We start from the raw sequence: 19582 nt of genomic DNA on the forward strand, positions 1-19582 counted from the left end.
GCATGAATATTTAGTAATGAATGCATGATGGACAGACAAAACTAGGAATAACTAAAAATGTTAACAGCTGCATAAGGACTTGCTGGAGATTTGCACTGAGACTCGCTAGGGAGTAGTACAAAGACTTGCTGGGGAATTGGTACAAGAGCACCATATCCAGGTTTCTTTAAAAGTCTGTCTCTGCTGAGGATTCTGTAGAAGAATGGAGATGCCTTCTACTTCAAAAATACAGGAGATTCCCTGTGGTTTTTGAATTCATGAGGTATATGAGGATTGGACCTTTCTGAGGACTCCGCTGGGGATACAAGGTGTTATCCTCTGGAAATAAGATGATATTGTAAGAGAAGTCCTGCAATTCTTGAATTTGCTGATAATGCAGAAGGGATCATTCTTCTGGAAGACTCCGCTGGGGATAAAGTTCGCTGGGGATAGGTGGTATCTTTCCAGGGAATAAGAATATAGGGGAAATCTATCCTTGAGTTTTTTGCTTTAATTATCATGGAGACTTTCTGTATCTGAAGACTCTGCAGGGGATTATGGTGTCTGATATCTGGTTACGAGATCTTTCCTCTAGGAGACTCTGCCGGGGAACAGTGATGTCTGACCTTTGAATATAAATGAGAATTTAGGAGAAATCCTGCAATTCTTGAATTTTATTAAAATGCATAAAACACTCTTCTTTTACTACAAAACATTACTGAGGAGGAGACATATCCTTCTATTGAATGGACAGAGAACAACAGGAGATTCCCTGTAGTTTCTGAATATCAACTTTCTTCACTCGCTGAGGGATGGAGACCTCTGCATTACTCCTGCTCAGGGAAATCAAATCTTCCTTCTCATCCTCTGCTGGGGACATTGCTGATCCCGCTTTAATAAATTACTGGGGAAATACCTGTAGTAATCCCATAGGCCAAATCTGTAACTTAAAACCTGGATCAAAGTCTTCATGATCAATTAGCCGGGGAGTCTTCATGATCAATTAAACTGGGGAGTCTTCATGATCAATTAACTGGGGAGTCTTCATGATCAATTAACTGGGGAGTCTTCATGCCCCAAGTGAAGGGAATAAACTTCTTGAAATATTTCTTGCATGATCTCTTGAGGAAAACTAGGAAGCATAGCTGGGGATATCCAGAATCACAACCTCTGCTGGAGAAATATTACTACCAAGACACCTGTGGAGATTTTTTCATCATATACATATAAGGATAGTAATATGAACATGTCTAGTTGGAATCACATGATTTCAGAATTACTGGGACCACATGTCTCAATCCTTTTATTGATGTCCACAAATCAAAATAAATAATCTTTATATTTTTCAAAAATTGTTTTTAATTCAAATCTTTTGTTTCAAAACATATCTGTCAAAGTAAAAGAACTTTCGTAAATTGAAATGAAAATTAAGAGTGCCAAGAAATATAGAAAGGCTCAAATTGATTTGATAGGATGGTAATCAGCCAACAGCGTGATTCCATAGATCTTTACAAATTGGAAAATGGTAATTTCGTGGAAAAAGGGTACGTTGAACTACAATGACATCATTCTCTCTTCCACTTTTGACCTGTATTGCAGCCTTGAGAAAGTTGGAGAACTGTTGAAAATATTCTGATACTTCAATGATCTTATCTCTGTTATACAATTACTTGCCTGAAATCCCTAACTTTTGCCTAGATTGCCCTTTCGGGTTTTCAATCTACCGGGATAATATTCTCTTTGTTTTTTTATGTCTCTAATTTCTGCTTGGGCCGTCCTTTCAGGTTTTCAGTCCACCGAGACGCTCATTTTTGCCTAAGCCGCCCTTTCGGGTTTTCAACTTAGCGAGCTGTTCTTTTCATTTTTTAGGCGAAGTATTTCTTGACTGCATCTGTATTCACGGGACGTGGAAGCTCTTCACCATCCATGTTTATAAGAATTAAAGCACCGCCTGAGAAGGCTTTCTTGACAACATAGGGTCCTTCATAGTTAGGAGTCCACTTGCCCCTAGAATCATTGTGAAATAGTATCATCTTCTTGAGCACAAGGTCACCCTCTTTTAATTCTCTCGGCTTAACCTTCCTATCAAATGCCTGCTTCATTCTCTTTTGATATAACTGTCCATGGCACAAGGCAGTCATTCTTTTTTCTTCAATCAACATCAACTGATCGTATCTGCTTTGACACCATTCAGCCTCTGACAACTGAGTTTCCATTAGTATCCTCATTGATGGAATTTCAACCTCTATCGGTAACACAGCTTCCATACCGTATACAAGTGAAAATGGGGTTGCCCCAGTTGAAGTACGGACTGATGTTCTATATCCGTGTAGTGCAAAAGGCAGCATTTCATGCCAATCTTTGTAGGTAACAACCATCTTTTGAATGATCTTCTTGATATTCTTATTTGCAGCTTCAACTGCCCCATTCATCTTGGGACGGTAAGGAGAAGAGTTGTGATGCTCGATCCTGAAACTTTCACATAATTCATCCATCATTTTGTTGTTCAGATTGGAGCCATTGTCAGTGATGATCTTGTTTGGAATGCCATATCGGCAAATGAGATTATTTTTGATGAATCTGACCACCACTTGCTTTGTCACCTTTGCATACGAAGCTGCTTCCACCCATTTGGTGAAGTAATCAATTGCCACGAGAATGAAACGGTGTCCGTTGGAAGCTTTGGGTTCAATCATACCGATCATGTCAATGCCCCACATTGAGAATGGCCAAGGAGCAGAAATCACATTCAAAAAGGTTGGTGGTACATGAACCTTATCAGCGTAGATCTGACATTTGTGACACTTCTTTACAAATTTGCAGCAATCTGATTCCATGGTCAACCAGTAGTAACCAGCTCTCAACATCTTTCTTGACATAGAGTGGCCGTTTGCATGAGTACCAAAGGACCCTTCGTGAACTTCTTTCATCAACATTTCTGCTTCCTTTTTGTCAACACATCTGAGTAAGACCATGTCATAATTCCTCTTATAGAGCACATTCTGATTAAGGAAGAAACTGCCTGACAATCTTCTCAAAGTATTTTTATCTTTTTCTGTTGCTCCAAGAGGATACTCCTGAGTCTGAAGGAAATGCTTGATATCGTGGTACCATGGTTTATCATCAAAACTGGCCTCAGCTGTAAACACATGTGCTGGTCTATCAAGTCGCTTGATCACAATTTTGGGTACTTCGTTTGGAAAACCCACTTGATACATTGAAGACAACGTAGCTAGAGCATCCGCCATATGATTCTCATCCCGAGGAATGTGATGCAATTCAACCTTGGTGAATAAAGTCAACAATCTTCTTGCATAGTCTTTGTATGGGATCAAGCCAGGGTGGCGTGTTTCCCATTCTCCTTTGATCTGATTGATAACTAACGCTGAGTCACCATAAACAGTAAGATTTTTGATGCGGAGGTCAATGGCTTCTTCAAGACCCATGATACAGGCTTCATATTCAGCAATGTTGTTTGTACATTCAAAGCAAATTCTTGCTGTGAAAGGAATATGAGAACCTTCTGGAGTGATAATGACTGCACCTACTCCATGTCCATAAACGTTGGAAGCTCCATCAAATACTAAACCCCATTGAGAATCTGGTTCAGGCCCTTCTTCAGGAAGTGGCTCTTTACAATCTCTGGATTTTAGGAACATGACATCTTCATCAGGAAACTCATCCTCATTATCATCGTGATCTTCAACGGGTTGGTGGGCAAGGTACTCAGCCAACACACTGCTCTTGATAGCTTTCTGGGTATGATACTCAATATCGTATTCTGATAACAGCATCTGCCATCTTGCAATCTTACCAGTGAGTGCAGGCTTCTCAAAAATGTACTTGATTGGATCCATTTTGGATATCAACCAAGTGGTGTGACTTAACATATACTGCCTCAATCTCTTAGCAGCCCAAGCCAATGCACAACATGTCTTCTCGAGTAAGGAGTATCGTGATTCACAGTCAGTAAATTTCTTGCTTAAGTAGTAAATGGCATGCTCTTTCTTTCCAGTTTTGTCTTGTTGACCCAGAATACAGCCCATAGAATTCTCAAGCACTGTCAAATACATAACCAACGGTCTTCCAGCAACAGGTGGTAACAAGATAGGAGGCTCCATGAGGTACTCTTTGATACTGTCAAATGCTTTCTGACAATCCTCTGTCCAAACACCATTTTGACTCCTTCTCAGCAATTTGAAGATAGGTTCACAAGTGGCAGTCATGTGAGAAATAAACCGGGATATGTAATTCAATCGTCCTAGAAAACCTCTCACTTGCCTTTCTGTTTTTGGTGCGGGCATCTCTTGGATAGCTTTTACTTTATCTGGATCAACTTCAATGCCTTTTTGGTTGACAATGAAGCCCAAGAGTTTACCTGACCTGACGCCAAATGTGCATTTGTTCGGATTGAGGCGAAGACGGAACTTCCTCAATCATTGAAACAACTTCAATAGATCCACTAAGTGACCTTCTTCTGAACGAGACTTCGCGATCATGTCATCCACATAAACCTCAATCTCTTTGTGCATCATGTCGTCAAAGAGCGTTGTCATGGCTCGCTGGTAAGTAGCACCTGCGTTCTTCAACCCAAACGGCATCACTTGATAACAGAATGTTCCCCATGGTGTTATGAATGTAGTTTTTTCCATGTCTTCGGGAGCCATTTTGATCTGGTTATACCCGGAGAATCCGTCCATGAAGGAGAATATGTCAAACTTTGTTGTATTGTCTACCAACATGTCAATGTGAGGTAGGGGGAAATCATCCTTTGGGCTTGCTCTATTTAAGTCATGATAGTCGACACACATTCGTACCTTCCCGTCCTTCTTAGGAACTAGCACAATATTTGCTATCCACTCTGGATACACTGAAGTGGCAAGAAAACCAGCATCTATTTGCTTCAGAACTTCTTCTTTAATTTTGACGGCCATATCTGGATGTGTTCTTCTTAATTTCTGTTTGACCGGTGGACATTCTGGCTTCAAAGGTAGCTTGTGCTCTACGATGTCAGTGTCGAGACCAGGCATATCTTGATAAGACCAAGCAAACACATCTACATACTCTTTCAACAGGCTGATCAATTGCTCCTTGACCTGTGGGGATAACAATGCTCCAATTTTGACTTCTTTCACATTTTCTTCCGAACCCAAGTTGACTGTTTCTAAAGGCTCCTTGTATGGCTGAATAATGTCTTCTTCATTTTCAAGCTGGCGGGCGACCTCTTCTGGAATCTCATCCCACTCTTCCTCTTCAGCTTCGAATACAGGATGTTCAAAGTTGGGAGAGGGCATGATGTCATTGTGTTCAACGGGTTTAAGTAACCTGTACAAACAATTATTTTTAGAGGACTGGCCATGACATGCAAAAATGTGTTCTTTTTAAGGTTTTTTTTTTGTGTTACCATTTTCCGAAAAAGCTGAAAAGATAAAAGGACACAAGTGTATAGGAACACAAAAGATCTTTTTCATGGATAATACGTTTTTGAAAAAAGTGCCCATTTTACAAAATTAATGCTTCGCGCTTTGGGCTAAAGCGGAAGATTTTTGAAAACTGAAAAGCTTAATTACTTTGATATGTGGACACAATGTGGGATGTCAACTGCGGTCCAGTTCTTCATAACTACTCCTGGTGTCACAAATCTGGGGCCTTCGTCTTCTGTCTTTTTCTCAAAAGTATCCTCTTCAACTGCTACCATGTTGATAAACCCACCGTTGTGAAAGATATCTTTGAAAGGTCGCACCACTGAAGTCTGCACTTGTTTTCCATCAACAAAGCCTAATCCTGCATGGTTAACGTTTTCTGGCAACTCTATCACCTTGCCCCACATTTCTGTAGGACCTGTCTTGACAATCTGCTGGGCGTCTTTGAATGACGCGATTGAACCTTCACTTTTCTTGTAATCATCGATGGTCAGGGCCTGAAATAGAGTTTGAACAACCGTCTCGTCTACTTCTATCACACTAAACGATGAAAGGTGGCTAATCAGCATAGCCTGCTCCCCATTAACCGTCACTATTTGCCCATTCTTGACAAACTTTAACTTTTGGTGTAACATGGATGTAATGGCACCCGCCTCATGAATCCATGGGCGTCCGAGCAGACAGCTATAAACTGGCACTATGTCCATAACCTGGAAAGTGATCTGGAATACGTGTGGTCCAATACCAATAGGCAAATCAACTTCTCCAATGACTGTTTTTTCTTGATCCATCGAACGCTTTCACAATAATTCCACTGTGCCGCATTTTCCCCCCTTTATACTTTAGCTTCAACAAGGTAGACTTGGGCATGACATTCAGAGATGAACCGGTGTCAATTAGGATATTAGACAAAGAATCCCCTTGACAATTGGCTGAGATATGGAGAGCGAAGTTGTGATTCTTTCCTTCTTCCGGCAGTTCTTCATCACAAAAGCCTAAGCCATTGCACGAAGTGATGCTGCCTACAACATTGTTGAACTGCTCTGCTGTTATATCCTGTTCTACAAAGGCTTGATCAAGCACCTTCAGTAGTGCTTCTCTGTGGACAGCTGAGTTCAATAATAAGGACAGGATCGAGATTTTTGACGGTGTCTGTAGCAACTGATCTACCACTTTGTAGTCACTGAGCTTGATAATTCTGAGTAATTCATCTGTTTCTTTGTCAAGGGTTGAATTGCTTGTTTGCCCTTCTGCTTCTCTTGTCACTGGTACCACGACTACTGGATCTTTCTCAACATTTCTACTTGGGATAACCGGCGGAGCGAACACGCGGCCACTGCACGTCATTCGGCTATTTGCTGCGATATTGGTAACTAAGGCTAAGGTTTTAATCTCGACCTCTTTACCGTTCTCAATAATAGTTGCTGCATAGCGGTAGGGGACCGCTTTATCTGAAGTGTAAGGTATTGGGCCCGGAGGGCAAATCACCACTGGCTCCCTCGGATGATAAGCTATCTCTACTTTCTCTGGAATGTTGAAGCAAGGAATGATGACATTTACCTCTTGTTCTTGTGATTCTGGAGAACTCACTTGTCTAGAAATCTGAATCAAACCCTGATCAAGGACGCCTTGCAAATCATCTTGAATCTTTCTACAACCTCTTGAATTGACTGAACATGTACCACAGATCTGGTGGTCATGTTGGAATAGACCATGAGCACATAAAACAGAATGAATTTCAACCAAAGACTGCTGAATCTCCTCTTTCTTCGTAACACGTTGTTCATTGAGACAAACTTCTATATTGTTCACTGATGAAGGACCATGACTTGGCATTGGATTGTCCTTCACATTGGGACCCATGTTCTTGAAGGTCAGGATACCTGTTCATGTCAACTTCTGTACTTCCAACTTTAAAGCAAAACAGTTGTCTAAGTCATGACCTGGAGCATTCTGATGAAAGGGACAAGATACCTCTGGCTTGTACCACCAAGGTAGCACTTCTGGTACAAGAGGTCGTGGTCGTGGTTGCACAAGGTTTTTAGTGATCAAAGCTGGATACAATTCTGCATATGACATTGGAATTGGATCAAAATTGGTTCTTCTTTGCTGCTGTGGTGGACGTTGTTGTAACTGATGTTGATGTTGTTGAGGTTGATGTTGTTGCTGATACTGAGTATTCTGTTGGAAGCGGTTGGTACGTTGCTGAGGGTATTGGACTTGAACTGGAGCGGAAGTGATTACTGGAGTCACGACTGCTATATGTTGGTGTTGGGAATGGTAAGGATAATTGATCCTTCTTGGATGATTATAGGACACAACATTAGTTTCTTGTTCCTTCTTTTTCATAAAACCGCCGTACCTCTTTGCCCCGCTTGAAGATGAACTTCCTTCTCTAACTAGACGCCCTTCTCGAACTGCTTCCTCTAAACGGACTCCCATGTTTACCATGTCAGTAAAGTCTGTAGGAGCGCTTGCAATCATCCTCTCGTAATAAAAAGTATCAAGAGTCTTTAAGAACACTTTCGTCATCTCCTTTTCTTCCATAGGTGGAACAACCTGTGCTGCAATTTCGCGCCACCTTTGCGCGTATTCACGGAATGTATCCTTTTCTCTTTGTTGCATGGACCTCAACTGATCTCGGTCTGGCACATTATCAAGGTTGTATTTGTAATGTTTGATAAAGGCCTCGCCTAAATCGTTGAAAGTCTTGATCTGAGAAATGTCTAATCCCATATACCAGCGTAAAGCTGCACCGGTAAGGCTGTCTTGAAAACAATGAATGAGCATCCTTTGGTCGTTGGTATACATTGACATCTTTCGCACGTACATAACCAAATGGGTCTGTGGACAAGAACTTCCTTTGTACTTTTCAAATTCTGGTAGTTTAAATTTTGCTGGCATCCTTACGTCTGGAACCAAACACATATCATTTACATCTCTGCCAAACAGTTCTTTCCCACGAAGAGCTTTTATCTCTTTTTGTAATTCCGCAAACTGATCCTGGAATTCATCCATTCTATCATTGAGACCAGGATCCTCACTTGGGGTAGGGCCGTGATAGACAGGTTCTCCTAGGTGAGGAGTATAGTGAACAACGGGAGGCACATTAGTGAAGACAGGAGCATTTGGTGGAACGAACTCTTGTTGATATCTATCTTGATTAAGATCCCTGGGTATTTCCCAAGGACGGGATGCTGTGATGGTAACAGAAGTGACTGGGACAGTGTTGATTTCTGAAGCGATGACTGTAGTGACGGGTGCTGCTGTTGTCTGATTCTGAATTTGAGGTTGATTCTGTGCCGAAGTCTGTCCTGAATTATGAACTTGAGCCCTAGCCTGGGCTTCCTCTGCTTGTAGACGGGCGGTTAACATTTGGTTGCGCATCTCTGCTGCCTGTGCTTGCGCCTGGATCTGTGCATCTTGTGCTTCGGCAACCTGAGCTTGTATTGTTTGAAGTTGAGCAGCTTGGGCTGCTTGGTTTGCTATCAATGTCTCGACCATAGCAGAAAGGCGGTCAACCTGAGCTTTCAATTCTCGGTTCTCGTTATCTGTTATCTCCATTCTTCTTTTGTAGTTGGCTCTTGTGTTGTAATTATGCCTCAGCTTGAAATGGATTTGCTGGCGGGAAGCAACTGTTAGAAGACTGGACCAAGACAGACAACCTGTATGCACGTGATGCATGGATATGCAAAATGAATGATTTTCCAAGGAACTCTAAGTGAAGGAAAAGATAGAATTGCAAACATTTTTGATAACAAAACAAAATTTTTCATTTTAAGCATTTTTATCAAAATATACAAAGTTATCAACCCAAAATACAACCAAGAAAACCATTTAAGGACATGTGTCATCAGGACGAGCATAAACAAGTAGGAGTTGTCCTTCAAGTCTGTCAATTCTTTCTTCATAGGCCTTCTGCATAAAAGCTTTCTCCTTCACCAAACTGTCTACAAGACCTTTCCATGCACCTGAGGACTGTGGAATCTGGGAGTAATCTGTTGTGCCTGAGGAAAATAAATCCTCTTGCACCCTTGGACGTTTACCTGCACGATCTTCTCCACTCTTCTCCTTTAACTGTCTCTGAAGTTCTTCATTTTCCATTTCGAGCACCTGGGCCTTATCCTTCCAAGCGTCTCTCTCTTTCTCGACCCTCTCCAAGGTGGCTTGGAGTTCTTCTTTGTCATCTAGCGGAAGGTAGGGGGTCTTCAACGGAGCGGGTTTGATAGGATCATGATGTGGGTATGGCATTTTCAACTGTATAGCTCTGGCTCTGATCCACTGGAGGTACGGCTCATAGGAGGTACAATCTTTCTTACCCAATTCAAGTCTCCCTTTGCGACAAACACGATGCCAAGCTCTTACTACTCTCTCTTTCATGGTAGGGTCCTCCTCGTTATCCCTCAAGAAAATACCTTCTAAAAGAATGTTAGGAGGCTTGTCCTTCATAGGGTAACCGAGTTGTCTCCTAGCAAGTACTGGATTATAAGAAATGATTCCCTTTGTGCCCATGAGGGGCACATTGGGGAACTCCCCGCAACTATCAATGATCTTCACATCGTCTAAAACTCTACTATACCATGCAATATCTGACTGGGTAAGAGACATAATCCTCTGTGACCACTGAAGTCCTGACTTGCGATCCCAAAAAGTAGCTGACTTAGGAAGATGAGAGACAAACCATTTGTAGAGTAACGGTATACAACAGACTATGGTTCCTCCTCCTTTCAAAGTACGGTAATGGATGGAATGATAAGTGTCTCCGAGCAAAGTTGGAACAGGATTACCACTTAGGAAGATGCGTATAGCATATGAATCCACAAAACCTTCAATATTAGGAAATAGTAACAAACCGTAGATCAACAAGGCGAACAGATGCTCCACAATAATATCACAACCTTGACTGGCAAAATAAGAAACCTTCCCCATTAAGAACTTGGCAGTGAAACCTGGAAGTCCTCCTTTGGTGGTGAAGTTATTCTTGAATTCTGACTTCTTCATGTACAACACTTTTGCAAGAGAACTGTGCTCGGGTAACTTTTCTGAACCAGAGAAAGTTACTGTATCAGCAACTGGGATGTGAAGCAACTGGGCATACTCTTCCAATGTAGGAATGAGTTGATAGTCTGGGAATGTGAAACAGTGATAGACTGGATCATAGAACTGTACTAATGTCTGCAATAACCCTTCTTCCATCCTAAGTGTCAATAAAGATATAAGTGCCCCATATCTGTCTCTGAAACCAATAGGATTTGCGATCGAAGAAACCAGTTTCTTTAGTTCATCTATCTTTGGATTGATGAGATTGTACTTTTTCACACTTCTCCGTCCAAAATCCATGTTTCCTGCAATATTTGCAATCCTCACTTTAAGTTCCTTGGAAAAAGGTTGAAATGATGGGAATGAATGCATGTCATGCATGAATGCAACAAACACAAACATGGTCAAACAATACAAGGCTCAAAGTTCATCACCAGCATGGAGTTTAGGACAAAGCCCCAAGATAAGTTCTAAGGTTCACCTGCCAAACGGGTTCTAAAAGTTCCCAAGGTTATGGATCCTTCTTCGGATAATACCGGGTTAAGCAACTGCTCGCTTTCCAATATTATTCTCAAAAGAATCTCGCTTGAGTGTGATATCGCGTATCAACCAAACCAGCCTTTTGGTCCGAAGTGGTCACGGCATCACATCCTAAGGCCAAGATGGGGTAAAGGTAAACTAAGGTCCTCGGCTTCACGGGCCCGTCGAAAGCAACAATGCCTCACAAATGACTTGTTTAGCACTATCACCCTCAAAGAGGCCTCCACCAAGCGGACAAAGGCTCAAGTCAACTCGGTAAGGATTGTCTCCTATCAAGTCAACCTGAATTATCATCCATCCTATCTTAAATGTGCCCCAAATCCGGGTATAGGATTTATCACAAGTATCCCCCAAAACCCAAAATAACAAACATTACAAACAATACAATTTAGCAAATATTCACAAAGCAAACATATAAACAAGCAAAGATAGGCTAAACCCTCAAATAAGTTTAATCTTGTTTTCCCCAGCAGAGTCGCCATTCTGTTGCGGCGGGATTTTTCACGAGATTAAGTATTGATTGAACTTAACCCGTTTGAAAAATATTTTAAATGCAAGAGTCGCCACCGTCTTTTATTTTATCCAAAAAGAGGAAGGGAAAAATAACGATAAATCCATTTAGAGTTACGGGTTCGGGGGTTGGTTATGCAAAGGGAAGGTATTAGCACCCTCTACATCTGTGGTACTCCACATGAACCTTTTTGCTTATGTTTATGTGAATGCTTTGCTTTTTTCGCTTTGATCGTTTGATTGGGGAGATGAGAAAAGAACTTGATTTTATTGTTTTTGGACTCGATAAATTCGTAGACTTCATGCCTACGTATCTCCAAGGCGCAATGGAGAAATCAGAATCCACGTAGTTCTCCCAAAAGAAAAGGGGAAAGTCTGTTTTGTTGATTTTAGATTTGAACGAGCCTAGACCCTAAAGAAATAAATAAATGGGCTCATTACAGGAAAGCCCAAGAGTAAGCTTATGAGTGTGTGAAAAGGGTTTCTTAAACGGCGACCGTTGGAATCGCATCGGGTTTCTCTTTTTGGATTTTTCGATTTTTTAACATAAAACGTGAACAATACGATTAAACACACAATACAGGACATAAAAAATGTGAGAAAGTAAATTATTACAACACAGTTAGCTATGAATAGTTAGTATTACGAATAGTTAGTGGAGTTAATCGAGCTGAAACTGAAACGAAACGGTTAGTAACAACATAAACAAATATATAAAAAAAACAATATAAACATTTACTTTAGACAAAATAAACATTTAATTAAAATAAACATTTAAACAAATAATTAATTTAACTAACATTTAAATAAAACATATATGCAAAATAATAATAAAAGATAAACAATATTAGTAAACAAAAGTAATATATATATATTATATATATATATATTATATATATATATATATATATATATATATATATATATAGACAAATAATATATAATAGACAAAGATAATATATATATATATATATATATATAATATATATATATTATATATATATATATATATATATATATATTTAGATAAATAATATATTAAAACACATGTCGGCAAGTCGGAACTTTTCCGATTTCAGAGATAAGTGAAGAATATTACCTTGTGTGAAGAGGATGAACTTCTGATCGTTCAAATGATCGACCGGAAACTGGAAACCGTCACCGACGCAGTGCTGACTGCCTTCGTGAGTACCTGACTTCAACGTCGCTTTTGATCGATGAAACGACGCCGGAATGAAATGAACCTTGGATATTTGTGACCTGGACTCAACGAACTTCAAAGATATGAAATCGGTTTTGTGTTTCGGTGAATAATTGGGACGATTTTGGGTTACCGAAAATGAAGAACAAGTGAAATACAGTAATGCTTTTGGAAAAATATTTCTTTTCAATTCTCTGTTTCTCTTACCACACGTTTTTTTCCTTACTGATCCACCTTCTTTTTTTCTTACTAACAACATATATATATATATATATATATATATATATATATATATATATATATATTATAATATATTATATATATATATATATATATATTAGATTACTTAAACAATAGAAAACCTAAAAAATATCTAACATAAATTAATAATATATATTTAGATTACTTAAACAATAGGAAACCTAAAAAATATCTAACATAAATTAATAATATATATTTAGATTACCTAAACAATAGGAAACCTAAAAAAATATCTAACATAAGTTAATAATATAATTTATATATTATATAATAATAATAATAATAAACTAATATAATATTAATCCTAATTAAATAAACTAATTAACAACTAAACACAATTAATATTAAGCACAAATAATATTAAACGACACACGATTAAAATACGATAAAATCGAGCGACACGAACGCGATAAAAACGATGACAATTTGCACAGCAAAACAGACAAATTGATAAAACCAATAAACCAGTAAACCGGTAAACCAGTAAAATCAACAACACGACTCAAATAGACTCGATTAAATCACACGGCACAACACGTAATTAAATAAACAACCCTAGGCAATAATAAAATGAACACGACATCACGAAAACACTGACAAACACAATCACAAATAATCGGACAATACGAAAACTCTAATATATTCGAAATACAGTCAAAATACCGACAAACGAACAATTAAATAGATAAAAACGCACAAAACCTAATCGAAGCGATGCCACGCACAACAGAGATAAGCGAGATAAATACGAGGCACCGATATCGGCCAGGTTTTGCTAAAACAACGAAATACAACACGGTAAGCAACGAAAACACACAAAACCTAATCAAACTAGTTGTCACGCGAAGTTTAAGAAATTGAGATGAATACGAGACAACGAGATTAATCAAGATGTGGTTAACAAAGCCAAAGTCAAATTTTGGGGTGCGACAGTGAGATTTAGTGAAGATTCTTTGATTTTTGATTCACACATTTTGCGGTTCAAAGTGCTTATTTTAGAAGCTCAAAGATCGGTTCCAGCTGTGCAATGTTTCATAAGAATGGTTGTCAAAACCTTTAAGGAGACATTAGATTTGATTTGATTATGTCGAAGATTGTGCATAATGGATGTCAAAACATTTAAGGAAACATTATACTTGATTTGATTTTGTAGAAGATTATGCATAATGGATGTCAAAATATTTAAGGAGACATCAAATTTGATTTGATTTGATTTGATTTTGCAAAAGATTGTGCAGTAGTCTATTTTGGATCTGCTGATTATTTAGCCTGAAGCCCATGCTATTTTTGGGATATTTAAAGGACGAATATAAACCTAAGAAAACAACTAAGTTGTATATGTGATAGTATCTATTAGGTTTTAGTTTGTTCATTGTTATTTGTGATCCATTCTTGTATCACTTAGATGCTTGAATTGGACTGTGTTTTTTGAGTTGTAATTGTCAATCACTCATGAGCTTTTAAGCAAGAGTGGATTCTGTTTCATTGGAAGTGTGTCTTCTGTTTATTGTTGGAAGTTGTTATCACTATTGTGTGATTGACGGGAAATGAGAAGGGTCTCATATCTAGGAGAGTCTTAGATAGAAATTCTAAGGATAGTGATTAGGTGAGAAGTTTGTAAAACTAGAGGTTGTTTAGAACTTCAAACTAATACTATTATAGTGAATTTCCTTCCTGGATTAGATGCCCCTAGATGTAGGTGAAGTTGCACTGAATTGGGTTAACTATTGACCTCTGTTATTTACTTCCTGCTATTTACTTTAACACTGTAGTTGTTTATATTGTACAATGTCCTGATCCCGGTGTCGTGATATCGTATACGACATCTGTTATCTGTGTACCAAATTTCAATTTGCATCAGATCAGGCACCCTGATCTGTTTTGGGATGTTATTTTATGGTACTATGGACAAGGAAGGAGGATTTGTTAACAAACCACCTATTATGAATGGCACCAACTATGATTACTGGAAGGCACATATGGTGGCTTTTCTAAAATCTATGGATAGAAAAACCTTGAAAGAAGTTATCAAAGTTTGGAAAGACCCTGTGGTGAAGGACATAGATGGGAAGGACACGACTAATTTGAAGCCGGGAAAGGAATGGTCCAAGGAAGAAGATGAACTTGCTCTCGGAAACTCCAAAGCTTTGAGCGCCCTGTTCAATAGGGTTGACAAAAATATATTCAGGTTAGTAAGTACTTGTATCGAGGCCAAAGATGCTTGGGAAATTCTCAGAACCACTCGCGAAGGCACATCTAAGGTTAAAATTTCAAGACTTCAACTTCTCACCACCAAAATTTAAAATCTCAGGATGAAAGATGATGAGTGCATTCATGATTTTCACATGAACATTCTTGACATTGCCAATTCATCTAGTGCCTTGGGAGAGAAGATATTAGAGGAGAAGTTTGTTAGAAAAATTCTCAAATTGTTGCCTAAGAAGTTTTACATGAAGGTCACAACTATTGAAGAAGCCCAAGACATTTTCAACATGAGAGTGGATGAGCTTATTGGGCCACTTCAAACTTCTAAATTGGCTATCAGTGATAGATCTGAAAAGAAGAACAAAAGCATAACTTTTATCTCCAACACTAAGGATGAAGAGGGTCAATATGACTTGGAGACTGATGAAGGAATTTCTAATCCCATTGTGCTTCTTGAAAGGCAATTCAATAAGGTGTTGAAGAAAATGGATAGGAAGTCAAGTCCTAATGTCAAGAACATGTCATTCGACATCAGTAAGAACAATGATTCTCAGAGAAAAGAAAGAACATAGGAAAATCCCAATCAAGAAAAGGTATTTAGTGTCATGGATGTGAGTCTTTTCATCACATTAGATCAAAATGTCCCACATATCTCAAGAAACAAAAGAAGGGCTTGTTTTATTCTTTGCCTGATGACGATTTTGAAGATGAAACTGATGATGAAACTGCTAAGCATGTTACAGCCTTCACTGGTAGATATGAACTTGAGGAAGGTTCCTGTGATGAGTATGTTTCTTATGAAGAATTTTTGATTTCATACAGAGAGCTTTGTGTCAGAAGTGAAAAGGTGTGTAAGATAGGAGAAAAGCAGAAGAGAATTATAGCTCAATTACAGGATGGAAAAGAGAATCTTTTATCTACTATCTCTGGTCTTAAAGATGAGGTAACCCTGTTGAATTATAAACTTGAAAACATGACCAAATTAATAAGAATGTTGAACAATGGGTCTGGTATGTTAGATGAAATTCTTCAAGTTGGAAAAGGGGTTGGAAACTTAAAAGGTATAGGTTTTGATTACCAATCTCTCAAAGGAAAAAACCTAGTGACAAAACTTATTCCTCCAGAAAGGAAGTATGAGCCAATGATGTCCGGCCAAATGTTACAACATCCTGCCAGACATCAGGAAACTCAAAATAAAGTCAAGTTTTTGCCTTGGAAATGTCATTAATGTGGTAAATATGGACATATAAAGCCTTGTTGTTACATATTGTATGGTTATCCAACATATCCTAGGGCTAATCATATGATGATTAAAACTAGAAAGGAGTGGAAACCTAAGATTGTTGTCTCTATTCTCATAGCCCATACTTCTCTTAGAGCTTCATCTAGAGAAGACTGGTACTTCGATATTGGTTATTCAAGACACGTGACAGGGGTCAAGAAGTATTTGGTGGACATTAAATCTTATTCCTCTAGTTTTGTCACGTTTAGTGATGAAGCTAAAGGTGAAATAAAGGGTATAGGAAATATAGGTTGCAATTGTCTTCCTATACTAGATGATGTTCTGCTTGTGAAAGGACTGACTACAAATCTCATCAGTATTAGTCAGTTATGTGATCAAGGTTTAAAAGTCAATTTTACCAAGTCAAAATGTTTGGTTACAAATGAGAAGAATGATGTTCTGAGGAGAGGAGTTAGGTATAAATATAATTTATATTTATGGATACCACAAGAAACTACTTGTTCTTCCACATGCTTAATGTCCAAGGAAGATGATGTCAAATTGTGGCACCAGAAGCTTGGACATCTTAATCTCAAAGGTATGAAAAAGATTGCGTCTGAAGAAGCTATTAGAGATATACCAAAGCTCAAAATTAAGGACAGTAAAGTCTGTGGTGAGTGTCAAATTGGGAAGCAAACCAAGATGTCACACTCGATGTTGCAACATCAGACTACTTCTAAAGTTTTATAACTTCTTCATATGGACTTAATGGGGCATATACAAGTTGAAAGTCTTGGTGTAAAGAGGTATGTCTATGTAGTTGTTGATGATTTTTCAAGGTTTACTTGGGTGAATTTTATCAGAGAAACACCAGACACTTTTCAGGTATTCAAAGACCTTTGTCAACGCCTTCAAAGAGAGAAGGAAATTGTGATTGACAAAATCAAAAGTGACCATAGCAAGGAGTTTTAAAATGCAAAATTTTATGAATTTTGTTCTTCTGAAGGTATTAGTCATGAGTTCTCATCTCCCATCACTCCTCAGCAAAATGGAGTTGTGGAACGCAAGAATAGAACATTAGAAGAATTATCTAGAGTTATGCTTCATGCAAAAAATCTTCCTTATCATTTTTGGGCTGACGCAATGAACACTGCTTGCTATATCACAATCGTGTTACTCTAAGAGTTGATACTTCATCTACTCTCTATGAATTATGGAAAGGAAGGAAACCTACTGTTAAATATTTTCATGTGTATGGGAGTAAATGCTACACTCTGGCTGATTGTGAACAAAGGAGAAAGATGCATTCCAAAAGTAATGAAGGGATATTTCTTGGTTACTCTACAAACAACAGAGCTTACATGGTATTTAAATCCAGAACCAAGGCCATAATGGAATCCATTACTGTTGTGGTTGATGAACCATTTATTGTGAGGGGGACTGATGTCGATGAAGATGTTGGAACATCATCTCAACAGACTGATGCTTCAGAAAATATAGAAGACATTGAGTCCAACATTGAGCCAGCAAGGACTGAATCAGATAACCCTCAAGCCAACAAAGGTCCCTCTATCAGAATTCAGAAAGATCATCCAAAGGAACTTATTATTGGAAATCTTAATAAAGGGATCACCATTAGATCCAGAGATGTGATATCCAATGCTTGCTTTGTCTCAAAGTTTGAACCTAAAAATGTGAAGGAGGCATTGACTGATGAATTCTGGATCAATGTTATGCAAGAATAACTAGGATAGTTAAAAAGGAATAAAATGTAGCACCTAGTTCCTAGGCCTGAATGGATGAATGTTATTGACACAAAATGGATTTACAAGAACAAATCTGATGAAAATGTAATTGTGAAAAGAAAAAGGCTAGGCTTGTTGATCAAGGATACACTAATATTGAAGGGGTTGATTTTGATGAGACTTTTGCACCTGTTGCTTGTCTTGAACCCATAAGTTTGCTCTTAGAAGTGGCACGTATGCTAAAATTTAAGCTATTTCAGATGGATGTGAAAAGTGCCTTCTTGAATAGGTACTAGAATGAAGAAGTGTATGTTGAACAACCCAAGGGGTTCATAGATCCTAGTTTTCTAGATCATGTTTACAAACTAAAGAAAGCTCTTTATGGATTGAAGCAAGCACCTAGAGCTTGGTATGAAAGGTTAACTGAGTTTCTCATCAACAATGGCTATAGGAAATGGGGAACAAGCAAGACCTTGTTTGTTAAAGAAGAGCTTGGTAAAATCATGATAGCCCAAATAGATGTTAATTACATTGTGTTTGGAGGGATGTCGAATCAGATGGTTCAACATTTTGTCAACCAAATGTAATCTGAATTTGAGATGAGTCTTATCGGTGAATTAACCTATTTTCTTGGTCTTCATGTTAAATAAATGGATGATACTTTATTCATTTCTCAAAGTAAGTATGCTAAGAATATAGTGAAGAAGTTTGGCCTAGAAAATGCTAGTCACAAAAGGACACCTGCAACAACTCACTTGAAATTAACTAAGGGTGAAAAAGGTGTTGATATAAATCAAAGTTTGTATAGGTGTATGATTGGTAGTCTTTTGTATCTTACAGTTAGCAGACCATACATCACTTTTAATATAGGAGTATGTGCTAGATATCAGGTTGAGCCTAAAATCAGTCACATTACTCAAGTGAAGAGGATCTTGAAATACATCAATGGTACTAATGAGTATGGCATGTTGTATTCCCATAGTTCTAATTACATACTTGTAGGGTATTGTGATGCAAACTGGGCATGTAACGCTGATGATAGAAAAAGTACTTCTGAAGGATGATTCTTCTTGGGAAATAATCTTATATCTTGGTTTAGCAAGAAGTAAAACTATGTGTCATTGTCTACTATTGAGGCTGAGTATATTGCAGTAGGAAGCAACTCTCAATTGATTTGGATGAAACAAACACTAAAGGAATATAATGTTAAGTAGGATGTCATGACATTATATTGTGACAATATGAGTGAAATCAATATATCCAAGAATCCCATTCAACATAGCAGGACAAAACTTATTGATATTCATCATCATTTTATTAGGGATAATGTTGAGGATAAAATTGTTACTCTTAAGCATGTGGCCACTAAGAAGCAACTGGAAGATATATTTACTAAAGCTTTGGATGCAAATCAGTTTGAGAAGTTAAGGGGAAAGTTAGGAATTTGCATGTTTGA

General features: G+C 38.2%; 2 protein-coding genes across 2 annotated transcripts; both read left to right on the plus strand.

Moving 5' to 3' along the window:
• Positions 1-14858: 14858 nt before the first annotated feature.
• Positions 14859-17563, plus strand: LOC127101991 (uncharacterized). The gene is made up of 5 exons (XM_051039416.1): positions 14859-15142; positions 15266-15679; positions 15793-16290; positions 16453-17054; positions 17388-17563. The coding sequence occupies exons 1-5, from the start codon at positions 14859-14861 to the stop codon at positions 17561-17563; spliced, it is 1974 nt and encodes a 657-aa protein (XP_050895373.1).
• A 1213-nt stretch (positions 17564-18776) lies between these two features.
• Positions 18777-19190, plus strand: LOC127101992 (uncharacterized mitochondrial protein AtMg00810-like). Its single transcript, XM_051039417.1, has one exon. The coding sequence runs from the start codon at positions 18777-18779 to the stop codon at positions 19188-19190; it is 414 nt and encodes a 137-aa protein (XP_050895374.1).
• Positions 19191-19582: the final 392 nt, after the last annotated feature.

The sequence above is a fragment of the Lathyrus oleraceus genome, chromosome 7, assembly GCF_024323335.1.
Source record: "Lathyrus oleraceus cultivar Zhongwan6 chromosome 7, CAAS_Psat_ZW6_1.0, whole genome shotgun sequence".
NCBI lineage: Eukaryota > Viridiplantae > Streptophyta > Magnoliopsida > Fabales > Fabaceae > Lathyrus > Lathyrus oleraceus.

Coding starts and splice junctions, on each gene's coding strand:
- LOC127101991 (XM_051039416.1), top strand. CDS start 14,859: ATGGACAAGGAAGGAGGATTTGTTAACAAACCACCTATTATGAATGGC. Junction 15,143..15,265: donor GTTGACAAAAATATATTCAG/GTTAGTAAGTAC, acceptor TTAAAATCTCAG/GATGAAAGATGATGAGTGCA. Junction 17,055..17,387: donor TAAGGACAGTAAAGTCTGTG/GTGAGTGTCAAA, acceptor GTTCTTCTGAAG/GTATTAGTCATGAGTTCTCA.
- LOC127101992 (XM_051039417.1), top strand. CDS start 18,777: ATGGATGATACTTTATTCATTTCTCAAAGTAAGTATGCTAAGAATATA.